The sequence below is a fragment of the Rhinatrema bivittatum genome, chromosome 10 (assembly GCF_901001135.1).
Source record: "Rhinatrema bivittatum chromosome 10, aRhiBiv1.1, whole genome shotgun sequence".
Lineage (NCBI taxonomy): Eukaryota > Metazoa > Chordata > Amphibia > Gymnophiona > Rhinatrematidae > Rhinatrema > Rhinatrema bivittatum.
In genome coordinates this window covers 31,839,271-31,858,781 of record NC_042624.1, presented here as the reverse complement: position 1 = coordinate 31,858,781, position 19,511 = coordinate 31,839,271, and the positions used below count along the sequence as shown (strand labels likewise).

General features: G+C 46.1%; 1 protein-coding gene across 4 annotated transcripts in view; it reads left to right on the top strand.

Moving 5' to 3' along the window:
* Window positions 1–12,034, top strand: part of ALG14 (ALG14 UDP-N-acetylglucosaminyltransferase subunit) — a 146,302-nt gene extending 134,268 nt beyond the window's left edge. For 2 of the 4 annotated variants that reach the window (XM_029618023.1, XM_029618025.1), the window contains 2 exons: window positions 10,895–11,033; window positions 11,540–11,673. In XM_029618023.1, the coding sequence (XP_029473883.1) occupies window positions 10,895–11,033; window positions 11,540–11,550 (150 nt within the window). In that variant the 3' untranslated portion in view covers window positions 11,551–11,673. Of the gene's footprint in view, window positions 1–10,894; window positions 11,034–11,539 lie in introns of all 4 variants that reach the window. The other 2 variants (XM_029618022.1, XM_029618024.1) reach the window with 1 other exon arrangement.
* The last annotated feature ends 7,477 nt before the right edge of the window (window positions 12,035–19,511 follow it).

The following is a 19,511-nucleotide window of genomic DNA, read 5'->3' as shown; positions in this document are numbered from 1 at the left end:
CCATTATTGTGGGTCAGGGGGTTCCTGTGGATACAAACTGTACTTTTACATCTAGCCCCGTGACGATCATGGGTCAGTGTGCCATGCATGTGAGAACCTATGGTGAGTTGAGTTACATTCACATTATAAATGTCATAATTAAATGATAAGTGTGCACTAAAATCCAACCCCATCCATAACCCCGCCCCCATATGACCAAAGCCCCGCCCTCAACCCACCCTCACGGGGCGAGGGCGGGGCGAGGGGTCACCGCAACATGAGGAACTGTATTGCGGGGTCACGGCATCAGAAAGGTTGAGAACCACTGCTATAAGGAATACCATTTCAAAGCCAATTGCCGATATCATTAATTGCTCTCTTTCCCAAGGTCTAGTTCCTGACCAACTTAAACTAGCAATTCTTAAACCTCTTCTTAAAAAACCAAATCTTCTGGCCACAGATCCAGCTAACTTCCGCCCAATAGCCAATTTGCCAATGATTGCCAAAATTATGGAAAAGATAGTCAATAGACAACTATCAGAGTACCTGGAAGAAAACTACATTCTTGCTCCTTCCCAGTACGGTTTTCGTAAATCGTTAAGCACTGAATCCCTACTTATCTCTCTCACCGACAATATTCTAACTAATATGGATAAAAAACAACCTCACCTCCTTATTCTTTTAGATCTCTCTGCGGCTTTTGACACTGTCAACCATTCATCTTTATTACAAGGTCTGATAGTCATAGGCATTAAGGGAACAGTACTCAGCTGGTTCAAGTCCTTCCTGGTTAATAGACAATTCAAGGTAAAGATAAACAACAAAGAATCACACCCGGTCCCAGCAAATTAAGGAGTCCCTCAAGGTTCCTCCCTCTCTCCAACCCTTTTCAACATTTACCTTCTCCCTCTCTGTCGACTTCTTAATAATCTAAACCTAACACACTACATTTACGCGGATGACATCCAAATACTCATCCCAATCTCAGAATCCCTACACAAAACCTTGATTCACTGGAATAATTGCTTGCAACTAATCAATCATCTTCTATCCAGTCTCAGCCTTATTCTCAACAACAACAAAACCGAGATCTTAATTATCAATCATGACGTTAATAACAATCTAATATACCCAGCTGTCCCACTCATTTCTACCACTCCTATAATTAATCACTCACCATATGTACGTGATCTAGGCGTCATGATAGATAATCAGCTTAACTTCAAAAAATTTATAAGCACCACCACTAAAGACTGCTTCTATAAACTTCTTGTCCTGAGAAAATTGAAACCACTTCTCCACTTCAATGATTTTCGGATGGTTCTACAAGCCATTATTCTAACAAAAATTGATTATTGCAACTCGCTCCTTTTTGGCCTCCCTACCTCATCCATCAAACCCCTCCAGATGATTCAAAACTCTGCAGCTAGAATCCTTACCAATACAAATAAAAGAGACCATATAACCCCCATACTAAAACTCCTCCACTGGCTGCCTATTAAGCAAAGGATTCTCTATAAAGTATACACAGCAATTCATAAATCTATTTACAACATATCCCCACTCCACTTAAGTACCCAACTTCGTTTTCACTCTTCATCTAGACCTATCAGAGGAGCTTATAAAGGCACACTCTATGTTCCTTCAACAATATCCTTACATCAGAAACGTACCATCTCTTTAGCAGGACCCGTCCAATGGAACATGCTCCCGCCAGACATCCGCCTTGAGATCTGCTTCACTTCCTTCAAAAAGAAAATTAAAACCTGGCTCTTTAGCCAAGCTTTTCCAGAACTTTGATTATTTTTTACCTCCAGCTATCAAGATTTTCTCACCATCGCAATCCCTTCTGCAGATCACATTTATCTTAGACAATTACGCCTTATTTTATGATTTGGTTTCTCAAAGAGACTATACAATTTTCTCAATGTTATTTTTCGAACCTGTTTTCCATGTTTTCCAAGTTCTATAACCTTGTTATATGTACCGCCTCTTGGCGTAATTTTTATGTTTCAATGTAAACCGATGTGATCTGTATTTTAATACAGGAACACCGGTATATAAAAATCTAAAAATAAATAAAGAAAGAAAGAAACAGGCAGAGCAGGAAATGACCTCTTTCCAGAAGCCTGCATTCATTCCCTCATAGACACTAGGTCATGTTTTAAAGCTCTGTAGCACAATGCATAGCCCGACCTCCCTATGTACTGGCAGATACACTGCACTGGGAAGAGTTTGGTGCTGCTGTGGGCAAGGCATCAGCCTAAGATGCACCGGAAGGCCAGGCCTTAGCAGTGTATGCAGCAACTGCAAATGGCATGGGGGCGTGAACGATCCTGAAGGGGGTGTGCACTGGCTGGCTGATTGAGGAAGAAAACTGGCTGCATTGGTGTGCTGTGGTCTCTGTGTATGTGTGTGTGGTGTGCATAGGCCTCGGAACAGGGTGGGCCACCCGGGCCCTGGTCTTTCTAATGTTTTGCATGCCCCAGATGTGGAGAGGAGCAACAGGGAACCCATGGAATTGTTCCTGCTGCAGCACTGTCTGCCACCTTCACTTCCTTTAGGCTGATCTCACCGTGAATGAGATCAGCCCACAGGAAGTGCCGTAGGCTCGCTGGCGGCTCAGATTGAGAGAAGCGCAGGGACATCAGCCCAAGCCAGCAGATGGGGCGATCCAGGAGCAGCAACAGATGGCAGATAGTGGCAGCAGTAAGGTGAGGGGGGAAAATAAACTGAAGGGAGCGGGAGCTGGGAAAACAAAAGAGAAATTGAAAGAACTGGGGAGAGGGAAGAGAAAATCTGATGGGACTGGGGTCAGGAGGAGGAGAAAAACTGGTGGGGGGGACTGCTGATGCTGGGGGAGGGAGCAAGAGAGGAGAAACTGGTGGGGGAGCATATTTATTTATTTATTTTTATTTCAAGGTTTTTTTATACCGAGGTATGGCTAAGTGCCTTCACCCCGGTTTACATGTACAACAACCAAATACATTTGACAGTAGAAATTTAACAGTTTAACATTTAACAGTTTAACATTTAACCGTTTAACATTTAGCAGTAACTGAGTCAGATTAAAAAAAACTTGTTGCAATAACTCGTAGCATTTTGAACAGGGTCTGTCAGATTGGTCAACGAGGTAAAAAAGGAAAGTAATATTGTAAAAAGCAAGAATTATCGAAAAAGTCTTGTTTATAATGACTGGCATCATAGTTTTAGGGGTGATATTATCAGCCGGGGGGGTAAAGGTAGTCTCAGAGTTACATATATTCGATAAATTTGATGTGATCGGTGACATGATCTGTGAACTTAACCGATACCGTCTTTGAATGTTTGGCTGAATATCCAAGTTTTGAGCTCTTTTTTAAAAGATTTAGTGTTACTTTGTGAGCTCTGTTTTTGTGGTAGTGAGTTCCATTAATTTGGACCAGCAATAGAAATTGCTCGATTTCTTGCTGTGGAAAGTTTAGCTAATGGGAGTGATGGTATTACAAGATTTAGATTACTTGCTGTTCTGGTTGTCCGTTGTGTTCTGTGAAGCTTTATGATATTGTCAAGGGCTGTGTTATCTGCCTTGTATATTGCATTATGAAGAATTGTTAAGATCTTGAATTCAATTCTTTTTTCAACTGGAAGCCAGTGTAGGCTCTTGAGTACGGGGGTGATGTGGTCTGATTTCTTCTTGCCTGTCAGTACTCTAGCTGCGGCATATGGTGGCCAAGGAGGAAGGGGGTCACTGAATCAAGGCTTGATTGAGAGGGGATACTGGAATATGGTGGGGGGGGGGGGGGGAGAGACTGGATGAAGGCTTTTGGCTTTAAAGCCTTGAACTTTTCTTCCTCCCCCCGGGCCACCATATGCTGCTGCCCCCTCTCACCGAAAAGCAGCATGTGGTAGCCCAGGGAAAGGAGGGCTGGATCAAGAGCCTCTTCTCAGTCTTCTGTTTGTGTGTGGTGGGTGAGGTGGCCAAGTTTCTGCTGTTCTTTTGGGAGATAGGTACCAAAATTGTTGCGCCTCCGACCTGTGGACCCCCGCAGGCCAGCTCCCCACTTATCGCGGGTTGCCTCGCAGCAGCAGCGGCATCCGTGAGGCTTGCTCGGACCTGGCTGGCTTCTCTTCGCGGCGCTCCCTCCGCGAGGGAGACGCCGCCAACGTCTTCTGGCTCCACCCCTCTAGGCGCGCGCGCTGGGGCACAGCTTTTAAAGAGACCAGCGCGGGAACCTGCTGCTCCACCTCCGAAGGACGTCAGACGCCGGCAGGGATTTAAGCCCTGCATCAAGTCCTGTTCCTCGCCTTGCAACGAGGTTCTCTCTGTTCCAGAGGTTGCTAGTTGCTGTTCCTGGTTCCTGACTTCGGCTTCTGACTTTGGCTCGTCCACTGGCTTCTGACTTCGGCTCGTCCTCTGGCTTCTGACTTCAGCTTCGTTCCTGGCTTCTGACTTCAGCTTCATCCTTGGCTTCTGACTTCAGCTTCTATTCCTGGCTTCTGATGTCAGCTTCTGTTCCTGGTCCGTGACTTCAACTTGTTCTCGGTGTCCTGTTCCGCTACGTCCAAGAGGCCTCGCCTATGTCATAAGAACATAAGAAATTGCCATGCTGGGTCAGACCAAGGGTCCATCAAGTTCAGCATCCTGTTTCCAACAGAGGCCAAACCAGGCCACAAGAACCTGGCAATAACCCAAACACTAAGAAGATCCCATGGTACTGATGCAATTAATAGCAGTGGCTATTCCCTAAGTAAACTTGATTAATAGCCATTAATGGACTTCTCCTCCAAGAACTTATCCAAACCTTTTTTGAACCCAGCTACACTAACTGCACTAACCACAACCTCTGGCAACAAATTCCAGAGCTTTATTGTGCGTTGAGTGAAAAAGAATTTTCTCCGATTAGTCTTAAATGTGCTACTTGCTAACTTCATGGAATGCCCCCTAGTCCTTCTATTATTCGAAAGTGTAAATAACCGAGTCACATCTACTCGTTCAAGACCTCTCATGATCTTAAAGACCTCAATCATATCCCCCCTCAGCCTCCAAGCTGAACAGCCCTAACCTCTTCAGCCTTTCCTTATAGGGGAGCTGTTCCATCCCCTTTTTCATTTTGGTTGCCCTTGTCCGTACCTTCTCCACTGCAACTATATCTTTTTTAAGATGCGGTGACCAGAATTGTACACAGTATTCAAGGTGCAGTCTCACCATGGACCGATATAGATGCATTATGACATTTTCCATTCTATTAACCATTCCCTTCCTAATAATTCCTAACATTGTTTGCTTTTTTGACTGCTGCAGCACACTGAGCTGACGATTTTAAAATATTATCCACTATGATGGCTAGATCTTTTTCCTGGGTGGTAGCTCCTAATATGGAACCTAACATCGTGTAACTACAGCAAGGGTTATTTTTCCCTATATGCAACACCTTGCACTTGTCCACATTAAATTTCATCTGCCATTTGGATGCCCAATCTTCCAGTCTTGCAAGGTCCTCCTGTAATATATCACAGTCTGCTTGTGATTTAACTACTCTGAATAATTTTGTATCATCCGCAAATTTGATAACCTCACTCGTCGTATTCCTTTCCAGATATATATTGAAAAGCACCGGTCCAAATACAGATCCCTGAGGCACTCCACTGTTTACCCTTTTCAACTGAGAAAATTGACCATTTAATCCTACTCTCTGTTTCCTATCTTTTAACCAGTTTGTAATCCACGAAAGGACATCGCCTCCTATCCCATGACTTTTTAGTTTTCGTAGAAGCCTCTCATGAGGGATTTTGTCAAACGCTTTCTGAAAATCCAAATACACTACATCTACCGGTTCACCTTTATCCACATGTTTATTAACCCCTTCAAAAAAATGAAGCATATTTGTTAGGCAAGACTTCCCTTGGGTAAATCCATGTTGAATGTGTTCCATTAAATCATGTCTTTCTATATGCTCTATGATTTTGATCTTGAGAATAGTTTCCACTATTTTTCCCGGCACTGAAGTCAGGCTCACTGGTCTATAGTTACCTGGATCGCCCCTGGAGCCTTTTTAAAATATTGGGATTACATTGGCCACCCTCCAGTCTTCAGGTAGAATGGATGATTTTAATGAAAGGTTACAAATTTTAACTAATCAGAAATTTCATTTCTGAGTTCCTTCTCTACCCTAGGATGCATACCATCCGGTCCAGGTGATTTGCTACTCTTTAGTTTGTCAATCTGGCCTACTACATCTTCCAGGTTCACAGTGATTCATTCAGTTCGTCTGACTCATCCCTCTGAAAACCATCTCCGGAACTGGTATCTCCCCAACATTCTCATTAGTAAACACAGAAGCAAAAAATTAATTTAGTTTTTCTGCAATAGCCTTATCTTCCCTAAGAGCCCCTTTAACCCCTCTGTCATGTAATGGTCCAACCGACTCCCTCACAGGAAATCAAATACTTTGTCCAAGCGGCTTGGATCCTCACGGGCTAACCCTGGGGGGACCTCAGGCTTCAAGTGGTAAAGTTCCAGTTGGCCTCCTGGCTTCAGCTTCGGTACTCCTCAGGATCCCTGGATTCCTCTTCAAGACTCACCCACAGGAGACTGCACGTAAGTCCAAGCGGCCTGGGTCCTCAAGGGCTCCTCCCGGGGGGACCTCGGCTTCCAGTGGTAAAGATTCAACCGATCTGCTGCCCTGTACTGCCTCCCGGCTTCGACCTCCACTGTGGGTCCTCACACAGTGCCCATTACCTGTTCAAGACAGCTCAAGGGTCCATGAAATCTAAATCCAACAAAAATGTCCAGACAACAGAAGTAGGAACAAAGCATTTGATTTCAGTTTAGTGACTGGAATATGTTCGCTTTGGGAATGGGAATCCCCTCTTATCTTTTGTTGCTCAGAAAAGGAGGAAACGCATTTTTGTTTCTATTTTTCAGTGTTGCACTGCATGCAGGGTCTGGCTTCTTGGAGATTCCTATTGTTGTCTGTGCATTCCCATTTCTCATTTGTGATACTTTATTTGGTATTTGCTGATGGTCTGTCTGTGCTCTGTACATGACTGAGGCGAGTGATTCTGCTAGCATGTAACGTCTGTGTAGGGGGCCATACGAGTCCAGCCGGATTTGTTTTCCTAGTAGGAGATACTTGTGTTCTGGGACCCAGTGCTGCCTTGGAATCATGCTGAGTGGTTTTTTGCAGGTTTTTTGCAGGTTTTTTGTATTATTTTATAACAAGTCATTAGGCCCGTTAAAACGGGCGCTATTCTGTCGGTCAGAGCTGCTCTCTTCTCCTCTCTTCTTCACAACTTCTTACCCTTCCCACTTACTCATATCCTCTTCCCTTTTTCTTCCATCCCCTCTCACCTTCCCTTTCATACCCCTCTCACCTCATCCACAATCCCTTCCCTCTACCTCAGCCCTCCTCCACTCCCTCTTTCTCTTCTGCACAACTTCTTACCCTTTCCACTTACTCTGTCATTTTTTTCCCTTTATCTTCCATCCCCTCTCATCTTCCCTTTCCTTCCCCTGTCACCTTATCCACAACCCCTTCCATCTCCCTCAGCCCTCCTCCTCTTCCTTTTTTTCTCTTCAGCAAATCTTCTGAGCCTTCCCACTTACTTACTCATATTTTCTTTGCTTGTCCTTCCATTCACTCTCATCTTCCCTTTCTTTTCCCTGTGACCTAATCCACAACCCATTCCCTCTTCCTCAGCCCTTCTCAATTCCCCCCATTTTTGTTTTACAGAACGCGGCAGTTTGAATGTGGAACGCGCACAGGAGTGACTCTATCACCCTGGGGGACGCATGCCGGGGGGGGGGGGGGGGGACTGAAGCAGCGCATAAACTTACTTCTTTGCACGGATCCCAGTCCTCGCTGCGGCTGTCATTTTTTTTCCGGCCTTCCTGTGTAGTGTAGAGTGCGTCGAATGGTAGGGATGCATGTGCTGGCGCTGGCGGTGTCATTTCGGGCCACAGAAGAGAGAAACAGATTGCGCAAGGTGGCAGCGTACGTCAGCCAGAGAAGGGAGAAACAGAACACGCGACGCGGCAGGGCACATCAGCCAGAGGTCTCTGGGCCACACATGCGCAGGACGTCGGGCAGGGCTCTGTGCTGCACATGCGCAGTAGAGCTGCTCTCTATTGCGCATTTGCGGCACGTCGGTCAAGCCTCATTTTATAATGTGCTTGTTAATGGAGGAAGTTTGTGTTTATCTTACTTAGATGATGCCAGAATTTTTTGGTATGGTGAGGTGTAGGAGAAAATATTCTGTTCTGCCACCTTTGTTAGAGGGGGGGTGAGTGTGTGAGGGGGGAGGCAGTCTGTGGATACAGAGTATATATTTACAAAACTAGAAGTTCAGGGTTTATGTTGGGTTTGTCTTTCCCATACAGTGACAAGAATGAGCCTCACTCTTAAGCCAAGGTAGAGCAGATTGAATATGATCTCAGTCTCTCAAGTGTACTGCTAGTGCTCTTCCTAATAACTCGCATTGTGCCAAACAGCTTCTTTCTGAAGTTTGTGTTACGCTTGGGCTCCGGTCAGGAGTCGTGAACACCACCCAGCAGGGTGGCTCCAGGTGGAGAGAGACAGGAATGGCTAGAAACAGTGTCTGGTTCCAGGCTGGGTCAGGGCAGGCAGCAAGTAGCAGTGTCTGGGTCCAGGCTGGGTCAGGGCAGGCGGCAAGTAGCAGTGTCTGGGTCCAGGCTGGGTCAGGGCAGGCGGCAAGTAGCAGTGTCTGGGTCCAGGCTGGGTCAGGGCAGGCGGCAAGTAGCAGTGTCTGGGTCTAGGCTGGGTCAGGGCAGGCGGCAAGTAGCAGTGTCTGGGTTCAGGCTGGGTCTGGGCAAGGCAGGTCAGAAGGCCCGTAGGCCACACACACACAGAAGGCCCGTAGGCCACACACAGTAAGCAGGGCAAGGCAGGTCAGAAGGCCCGTAGGCCACACACACACAGAAGGCCCGTAGGCCACACACAGTAAGCAGGGCAAGGCAGGTCAGAAGGCCCGTAGGCCACACACACACAGAAGGCCCGTAGGCCACACACAGTAAGCAGGGCAAGGCAGGTCAGAAGGCCCGTAGGCCACACACACACAGAAGGCCCTTAGGCCACACACACAGTAAGCAGGGCAAGGCAGGTCAGAAGGCCCGTAGGCCACACACACACAGAAGGCCCGTAGGCCACACACAGTAAGCAGGGCAAGGCAGGTCAGAAGGCCCGTAGGCCACACACACACAGAAGGCCCGTAGGCCACACACAGTAAGCAGGGCAAGGCAGGTCAGAAGGCCCGTAGGCCACACACACACAGAAGGCCCGTAGGCTACACACAGTAAGCAGGGCAAGGCAGGTCAGAAGGCCCGTAGGCCACACACACACAGAAGGCCCTTAGGCCACACACACAGTAAGCAGGGCAAGGCAGGTCAGAAGGCCCGTAGGCCACACACACACAGAAGGCCCGTAGGCCACACACCGTAAGCAGGGCAAGGCAGGTCAGAAGGCCCGTAGGCCACACACACACAGAAGGCCCGTAGGCCACACACCGTAAGCAGGGCAAGGCAGAGAAGGCCCGTAGGCCACACACACCCAGAAGGCCAGTAGGCCACACAAGGCAAGGCAAGACAAGGCAAGGAATAAGGCCCGAAGGCCGCGCAAGGCAAGGCAAGGAATAAGGCCCGAAGGCCGCGCAGGGCAAAGCAAGGCAAGGAATAAGGCCCGAAGGCCGTGCAAGGCAAGGCAAGACAAGGCAAGGAATAAGGCCCGAAGGCCGCGCAAGGCAAGGAATAAGGCCTGAAGGCCGCGCAAGGCAAGGGAAGGTCCAGGGACCAAATGCACAGCAAGCAAGGAAGGCTAGAGCAGGGAGCCCAGGCGAGCTCGATGCCGAAGCACTGAGGGAACTGTCAGGCAGGGTTATAAGGGACAGCCCAGAACATAGAGAGGAGAAGGGAGATGGACTGGGCCTGTCAGGAGATCCAGCTCTATAGGGACCCCTGGTGGTGAGGCGGTTGCACAGCAGCCATAGCCGTAACAGTTTGTGCAACATATCGAGATAAGCTTGGAAGTTTTTTATTCCAGTGAATGGTGCGCTAACAGTTAAGCCTGTTTCGGTATCTTTAGGCCACGTTTGCTCTGTCTCTAATTACATCTCTTGTTACTTAGTGGTCTTCTCTCTCTTCATATAATCGCTTGGCACTGACATTTCTATTAGTAATGCTGTTTGTCATTTTCTTTTTAGCACTGTGTTTGGTTTTCTAGCATCAAGCATTGTATTGATTGATCTGTGATTCGTGCAAAGAATGTAAGAATAACATTAACTGTAAACAGAGGAAGAAATTTGTAGTGGGAGCGGGCGTTGGAGCTGAGGGCAGAGCTTGGTTGTCTCCCTCCCAATCCAAAAGGCAGTTTGCTGCCCCTGGTGGTGTACTCTGTCTGCATGTCTGTCTCTGTGTTTGGGTGTGCTATGTCTTTGCTTCTCTCCGCATCTGAGTGCAGTGTTCCTGGGTTTATCTGGGTGCGATATGTCCATCTCTGTGTTTGCATGGTTCATGTCTGTGTGTGTGTGCATGTGTGCCTGTGCAACTCCCTTCAGCAATTTCAAGAGAAACAAAATGGGGACTTTGACACACTGCTTAGCAGTACGGCTGCCTAGTGGCTGGGCAACTGGTTATAGAGATAAATGGTTGGCAAAAAAAAAAGAATTGATGCCAGTTCAGGAATCCAGGATACCCTTGGGGTGTGTGTACATATGTATGTATTATATATGATGTAACCTAACCTGGGTGGCCCCAACCAAATGCATGGGTGGAAGAGAGGGGGCCAAAGCTTGAAAGTTTACTCACCCTGCTCTAATTCATCATTCTCTTCAGTAACAAACCAATACATTCAGTAGGGAAAGAGGTCTCTGGTTACAGGAGAGAACAGTTTTTGATACACATTTCTATTCAAATTTACAGTGTCTGTCCCAGCCCATTACCTGCAATGGGTTCCATGTAGTGACAGAAGTATCCTCAGTTCGTCTGAGCCTCTTAAAAGCCTGGCGTGCATTGCATATAATGTACAAGTGGAACACCAACACTGAAGAGCAGACTCGGGGAAAGTACAATTTATTTTTTTTAACCTAGGGTTTTTCTTCCCCATTTTATAATCTTTTCCCTCTACGCAACCCTCTGCTTTCAGCAACGGTCCTTTGGCCAGAAGCCACAGATCACAGTGGCCTGAGCCTGGCCAGCAGGTGTCACTTTTGTGCAAGAGCTGAAACGCCCTCCCTCCATCTCGGTATCCTCCTCATTCCCTAGTTTTACTCTTCTTAACATTAGCTTTTTCCTTTCTTACTTTACTTCTGTTGGCTTTTTCCCTGTCTGCCTTTCTCCTTGAATGTATTCTATCTTGATTTTTATTTTTTTGCCCCCGTTTGAGTGAAATTTTGTAAATGCTGGACTTCACAGCAAAACTGCCCTGTTAGGGAAAGGTTATTTGTGTTAAGATTTGAGCTCAACCCTTCATGATTGCCCTAATGTATTAAAGCAGTTTACTGTATATGGAGGCTGAGAAAATGTCTGACTCCATTTAACTTTAAGACACTTTGTTTTTTTTTTTAGGTCTTATGTAACGGGCCAGGAACGTGCGTTCCTGTGTGTGCGTCTGCGGTCCTTCTTTGGATACTGGGAATAAAGAAAGTGATCGTCATCTACGTGGAGAGCGTCTGCCGAGTAGAAACCTTATCCCTCTCTGGAAGGATTTTGTACTACTTTTCAGATTACTTCATTGTGCAGTGGCCTGCTCTAAAAAAAAAATATCCCAAGTCTGTCTGTCTTGGGCGAATAGTCTGAGAACAAAAATGGACTTTTCCCCATCTGACAAATTCCTGTTTTTTTGTGAAGCAGGTTTGGGAAGATGCTGTGTAGGAGAGCTATTACTTCTGCAAATGTTTCTGACGGGGAGACTTTCTAATGTACAGCACTGTTAGAAATGAGACCGGCACTGGGGAAAAGGACAGCAATACAATAAATCATCAAAATTTTGAATAAAAGCATTTTTCAGTTTGGCATTAGAAGATTAAGTGTTCTCATTAAAATGCACTGTATTGGAGCTCAGGTCCTGTTTTGCTTTGTTTTTTGACTCATTTCCACCTTCTCCTTTGGGTTTCCAGCTCAGTTGGAACTGAGGTTGGGAACCGAGACCAAAAGCCTTTACTCACAACTACTTGGGGATTTTCCCCTTTATTTTATATCTATCTCTCCTCCCCCCCAACATAATGGCAAATGATTGGGTCAGGCACCCTTAATCTGGCCTCTGTCACCCTTGAACACCTCCCATGAATCCTTCCCCCTCCACCCCACTAGGGGCTGGGAACACTACGTCCACAGTATCTGTAGTTGACCCGGGGAGGGAAAGGCCCAACAGGGATCGAACCAGGGACCTTCTCCACCGCACCGAGCCACCAGCCCGGCCCTCATCTTCTCTTCTGAGTTGTCATGTCTGAGAGAAGTCAATCTAACTTTAAAACTTGTTTCCTGGTGGCTCAAATCCTATGATCTATTTATAAATAAATTCAGCAGTTGAATGAACTTTACCATTTCAAGCATGGAAACTTTTGATATTTTTATAAACTCTAATAAGCAAGTCCTTGTTCCAATAAAGCAGATCGTCCTATTTCCAAGCAGCAGAGTGCCCCATTAGTTTCTTGAGCATAAAGAGACAGTGATATAAAGTTGGCCCTTTGACAAGTTCACATTTTATAGTCTTCCACTGCTCAGAGTCAAAAACCAACCCAAAAACATCCCAAAGAATATTATTTTTCCTGTTGCCCTGTCTAAGCTATTTGCAATTCACAGAGCACCTTTTTAAGCCTTTACATGTAAAAAGTATATTTAATATTGATAAATGGTGACATTCATATTGTGCTAAAAGAGCTACATTGTTCCTCTCAGTCACTTATTTGGATTTGCTCCATCGGTATCTAGCTATTTGGTTTGCCAACACCATTATCCCCTTTTTAATGTACTTCGAGACATCGTCAAATTTGTTGGAATTCTAATGCAAACTTAATTTCTGATATTTATCACTCTTGAGGAAGACTTAACTGAAACTTGCACTGTCTGTGTCCTATGGACTGTTTCATAAGTCACAAAGGATATGCAGGAATACCCTACATTAATTCAAATTGTCACCAAGTGGTAACTTTTAAACTGTTCTTTCAACCAAGGGCAACAATGCTAACGTGCATCACAAACTGCCTCATGTTTCCTGGCACAGGTTCTGACACCATGTCACCAACGCCATCGTGCAGTGCCTGAAATTTCCCAAGAGTAGAAGTAAGTGTGTAAATTTACTAGGTACGAGGAGGGGGGGCCATTGTGCAAAGAGCTCCTGGCTCTCAGAGAACGAGTCCGATCTCTGGAGGCTAGAGTGGCAGACCTGGAGGAGCTGAGTGTTACCTGCCGGAACTCTCCCGATGGTGTCGGCGTTTCCCCCTGACGCTGGCGTCCCCCGCGGCGCGGCTCCGTGCGAATTGGGGCTTGGCCACGCCCTCTTTTGACGTCAGACGCCGGTGGAAGTGCTGGGCAGCGCGGGAAACCTGCCCTATTTAAGGGAGCTTCTTCTCTTCCGTGTTGCTTCAGCCACAAGTGTGTTGGGGAGTTTCTTTGCTGTGTTTCCTGCTGCTTGCTGCCTGCTTGACCCGGACTGCCTTTTGGATTACTCTGCCTGCCGCCTGCCTTTGGATAAGTTGCCTTGGTTCCTGTTGCTCGCTGCCTGCCCTGACCTGGACTGTTACTGGATTACTCTGCCTGCCGCCTGCCTTTGGATAAGTTGCCATGGTTCCTGTTGCTCGCTGCCTGCCCTGACCTGGACTGTCACTGGATTACTCTGCTTGCTCCCTGCCTTTGGATAAGTTGCCATGGTTCCTGTTGCTTGCCGCCTGCCCTGACCTGGACTGTTACTGGATTGCGTTACCTGCTGCCTGCCGCTGGACTACTCTTTCTGGTTCCTGTCATCGCTGCTGGCTCTACTTGGACTACCAGGGGTGTCCTACCCAACGCCACTCTCCGAGCCTCCGGTTCCAAGAAGTTCAACTACTCAAGGTAAGCGGTCACCGGCCTTGGTTCCACGTACCAGTGTAACAGTTGGCCGAAGCCATGGAACCAGTCGACCTGACCGCTCTGCAGGCCATCCCAGGTTTGGCCTCCCGGCTTCAGCAGCAACAAGGGGTCCTTGATCAAGTAACTGGGATACTCTATCGCTTAGTCGCCCGTATGGATGCACTGGCCCACACTTCTGCAGCCCCAGTAACGAATACCACTGCTTCTTCCAACCCTATCCATTTATCTCCTCCGCCACAATTTAATGGAACTTCAGCGTTGTGCAGAGGCTTTATTAATCAATGTCGAATGCACTTTTCACTGCAGCCATCTTTGTTTCCATCAGATAAGACTAAGACTACCTTTATTTTGTCATTTCTGGAGGGCCCAGCCCTAGCCTGGGCTTCACCTTTGTGGGAGAGAGACGACCCTATTCTTAACAATTTGGATCGGTTCCTGAAAGAATTCCAACTCATCTTTGATGAACCAGGGCGTTCTACCTCGGCAGCCAATGACTTACTGCAAATCAAACAAGGTTCCCGTTCAGTGGGGGAATACGCATTCAGTTCCGAACCTTGGCAGCAGAACTCGCGTGGGGTGAGGATAGTCTCACTGCCATATTTCGACAAGGGCTGGCCGAGAATATAAAGGATGAATTGGCTGGCAGGGATCCCCCGGATTCTTTAGAGGAACTCATCCGGCTAGCCATTTGACTGGACCTAAGATTTCAAGAAAGGGCGCAGGAACGGACTGCCACTCGAAGGACCTTTCGTCTGGCTCCCACCTTTCAGCAACCCGTTGTCGTTCCGCGACAGACTGAAGTATCCGGGAACGTTGAGGAACCCATGCAAATTGACAGATTTCGATTAACTCCTGAGGAACGTCAACGGCGAAGATTAAGAAATCTCTGCATGTATTGTGCTGGTTCAGGCCATTTCGTTAGCAAATGTCCCAACAAATTTAGGCTCTTAGGTAGAAAGATTAAATCCAGAACCTCCAGGGTAGCATTCTCTGAAATGCTCCCTGTTCCACGCGCAGGTCACCAGAGGCAGGCAGAGCTCCGGAGTCTCAATGCGTGGATGAGACGATGGTGCAAGGAAGAGGGATTCAGTTTTGTTAGGAACTGGGGAACCTTTTGGGGAAGGGGGAGTCTCTTCCGAAGGGATGGGCTCCACCTTAACCAGGGTGGAACCAGACTGCTGGCGCTAACCTTTAAAAAGGAGATAGAGCAGCTTTTAAACTAGAACAAAGGGGAACAAAGGGGAAAGCCAACAGTCGCTCAGCAGCGCATGGTTCGGAGAGAGGTATCTTTAAAGGATACTAATGATGCATTAGAATTAGGGCATCCCGACAGCCTTGTTATTGAAACTATTATTTCTTTATTTAGCTCTATGTTAAATTGTCAACCAGTTATACTGTTCCATATGTTCTACTGTTCCATGTAAAGCTCAGCTCTCTGTTGAGCAGTTCTTCGTTTTATGTAAACCGGAGTGATTTGTAGTCCCTACAAGAACTTCGGTATATAAAAATTAAAAATAAATAAATAATAATAATAGCCTGGTATTGCCATATCCCAGTCAAGAGATTCCGTAAACCACGTTTCCGTGACAGCAACAACGTCCAAGTCCACCTCCACCATTAGGGCTTGCAGATCTGGGATTTTATTGCCCAAACTATGAGCATTTGTGCTCATAGCTTTCCAGCTTTCTTCGTACAGGTTACTGCTGATCCTGGACTCCTTTTGTGACCTCTTTAGTTGAGTTTTGTTATCCACTTTTCCCTTTGCATTTGTGCAAGGGAAAGGATTAGTGCCTCTGATGGCAGAGTCATCCATCACAGTGAGCTTTTTTCTTTGGTTTCTGATCTGGAATTTCTGTATGCATTGGGTTTCTTCTCTCTTTTCAGATAACATTTCAATCTTTTTCTCAAGAACTTCTTCAGTATTTAATACAGAGAAGGCATTTTGTACTTGATACAGTGTGTGTCTCCGGATCACAGGTCTAATTCTACCAGAGCCCACTGTAATACTGTTTTTTAAGTTCCTCAATGCCCTGTGTGAGTGTGGGGAGGGGGGGTAGAGTTGTGGGCTGCACAGCTGTCAATAACGGGTTTCTGTGGGTCACCGGTCTTATCCTACCTGAGCCCACAGTAAATCTCTTTTTCCTTGACTTTTGGTTATTCAGTGGTAATGGGAAATTAATTCCTGAATAATGTACAGAGGCTGAGACTTTCTTTATTGAAGCTAATTCAGCTTTAACGTCAGCCAGCTCCTTTTCCAAGGTAAAGAGTTGTGAACAAATGGGGCAAGCCTTAAGTTTCCATATGATTACCCTCAATATAAAGGCTCCACAACAGTTGCATTGGAATGGATAGACCTCATTTTGGTAATTTGTCTGATGGATAGCAATTAGGGAAATACTAATTTACCTTGTTGCCATTTATGAATTTAGGCAGGTTATATCAGAAACACAAACCTAGGGGTGGGTGGGTAGAGGGGTAGGATGGGAGGGAGTCAAACAGTTAAACCTTGGTCAAAGATGTTAACTGGACACTATCTGCTTTTGATTTTGAACAGACACGCCTGCAGGTCTGGCTAACTAATTTAAGCTTTCTCCTTATCTCTCCTCAAGAGTTTATGCTTCTGGCTGTCTCTTTCAAGTTCAAATCAGACTGGGGACTTGAATACCCCCTGCAATACACTGAGTCTGCTGCCAAGAGCAGTTTATCTAGAAAGCAGTCCCACCCCAACAAACACTGGCTGAGGAGGAAGGGTCTACTCTGAACTAATGGCTGGCCCTGGAAAGCAGACTAGAAGCACTCCCAAGTTTCTATTTCAGTTGTGCTTCTTTTTAACAGACAGTGCACTAGTTTTTGCAAATATGATGCCCTAGTTCTAAGCACAGATAATAACCAAACAAATTTGTACTTATCTTTAGCAGAAAAGGCTCTGATTCATGAAGATCCCAGCTCCAAAGTGATTCAGTTCCCAAAGCACATGAGACTCTGGCAATCCTAATCCAATTACTGCCACCCCCACAAACACTGGCTGAGGAGGAAGGGTCTGCTCTGAACTAATGGCTGGCCCTTGAAAGCAGACTAACAGCACTCACAAATTTCTATTTCAGTTGTGCTTCTTTTTAACAGACAGTACACTAGTTTTGGCAAATATAATGCAAAGGAGCTCAAATCTTCACTAAATTGGATTTAAGAGGGGCCTACAACTTGATTCGAATACGAGAGGGAGATGAATGGAAAACGGCATTCAACACCTATGATGGACATTACGAATACAGGGTAATGCCATTTGGCCTTTGTAATGCCCCTGCCGTATTTCAAGCCATGATCAATGACATATTTCGCGACATCCTCTATTCTCATGTCATTGTTTATCTGGATGATATATTAATTTTTTCCAACAACCTGAAACAGCATCAGCAGCATGTGCGACAGGTCCTGCAGCGTCTCAGAGAAAATAAACTGTTTGCCAAACTAGAAAAATGTGTGTTTCATAAGACCAGTTACCATTCCTGGGATATATCATCTCCAACAAAGGATTATCCATGGACCCGGGCAAACTTAAAGCCATTTTGAACTGGCCCCAACCCAAGGGCTTGAAAGCTTCACAAAGATTTCTGGGCTTTTCCAACTATTATAGACAATTCATTCCGAATTTTTCGTCTTTAGTGGCTCCTCTTACTGCTCTCACTAGGAGAGGAGCGCCTATTCAGAAATGGCTGGAGGAGGCCGTCAATGCCTTTCTTCAATTAAAAAAGGAATTCACCAAGGACACATGTCTCAAGCACCCCGACTCCTCCAAACCCTTTATCCTAGAAGTGGATGCCTCTGCAGTAGGAGTGGGTGCGGTCTTGCTACAAACAGCAGACGATGGAAATCTGGTGACGTGCGCTTTTTTTTCAAGAAAGTTTTCATCTGCGGAAAGAAATTGTACCATCGGAGATCGGGAACTTTTAGCGATTAAGTTGGCCTTTGAGGAATGGCGTCATCTGTTAGAAGGCTCTCGATATACTGTGACTGTTTACACGGACCATAAAAATCTAGAATACCTGGCGAAAGCTCAACGATTAAATCCTCGACAAGCCCGCTGGGCTCTTTTTTTTTAGCAGGTTTAATTTTGTTCTGCATTTCTGACCTGCTCAGAAGAATCTGCGAGCAGACGCCCTCTCGAGAAGCTTTGATCATGAAGATATACCTGACCCCCCTCGATACATAATAGATCCTGCACAGATACAGCTGGCTGCCACCTTCACGGTTCCCATTGGGAAAACGGTAGTTCCTAAACGATTGAGATTAAAAGTTCTTCGTTGGGCGCATGACGCTCAAATAGCAGGGCATGCGGGAATTTCACGTACCAAGGAGCTGGTATCCAGACATTATTGGTGGCCCTGGTGGGAGAAAGATATTAAGGCCCATGTGGATTCCTGCTCAGTATGCACAGCTCAGAAGACTCCTTGACGAAAACCCTTTGGTCTTTTACAACCATTACCTGTCCCCACTAAACCGTGGACTCACATTGCCACCGATTTTATCACTGATCTTCCGACTTCGGACAATAACACTGTCATTTGGGTGGTGGTGGACCGTTTTTCCAGAATGGCTCATTTTATTCTGCTGCCAGGATTACCTTCTGCATCAGACTTAGCTCACCTATTTCTTCAACACATTTTCCGTCTTCATGGTTTACCTCTCAGTATTGTTTCAGATAGAGGGGTGCAATTTACAGCTCGATTTTGGAAAGAACTGTGCAAACTTCTAAAAATGAAACTTGAATTTTCCTCAGCCTACCACCCCCAAACCAATGGACTCACGGAACAGACGAATCATTCCCTGAAGGCCTTTCTTCGATCTTATGTCAATCAACGACAATATAATTGGGCTCCCTTGTTGGTCTGGGCAGAAATATGTCATAATAATCATTTGAACCAGGCCACGGGGAGGTCTCCCTTTTTTGTAGTCTTTGGTAGACACCCACGACTCCCGTTACCTATTGCTACTTCTTCAATTTGTCCGGCTGTCAACACAACCATCGCCTCTATGACCAAGTTATGGGAAGAGACATGAGCCTTACTATTAAAGAATGCTGCTAGAATGAAGATCCAAGCAGATAAGACGAGATGTCCTGCTCCTCGACTCCAGGCAGGAGATCTTGTGTGGTTGAGCACGCGCAATCTTCGATTACGCATGCCGTCATTAAAATTTGCTCCTCGCTTTATTGGTCCTTTCCCTATTGAGAAGCAGATTAATGCAGTCACTTATAGACTATCTTTACCGTCCTCCTTGCAGATTCACAACACCTTCCACGTGTCTTTACTCAAACCTGCAATTATGTCTTGGCCTTCCAGAAAGAGGAGGCCTAATACACACTTAATTCAGAAGGATAACCAATTCGAAGTGGAGGACATCCTGGATTCCAGAAGATGTAGGGGACAACTACAATATTTAATTTCTTGGAAGAACTTTGGACCTGAAGAGA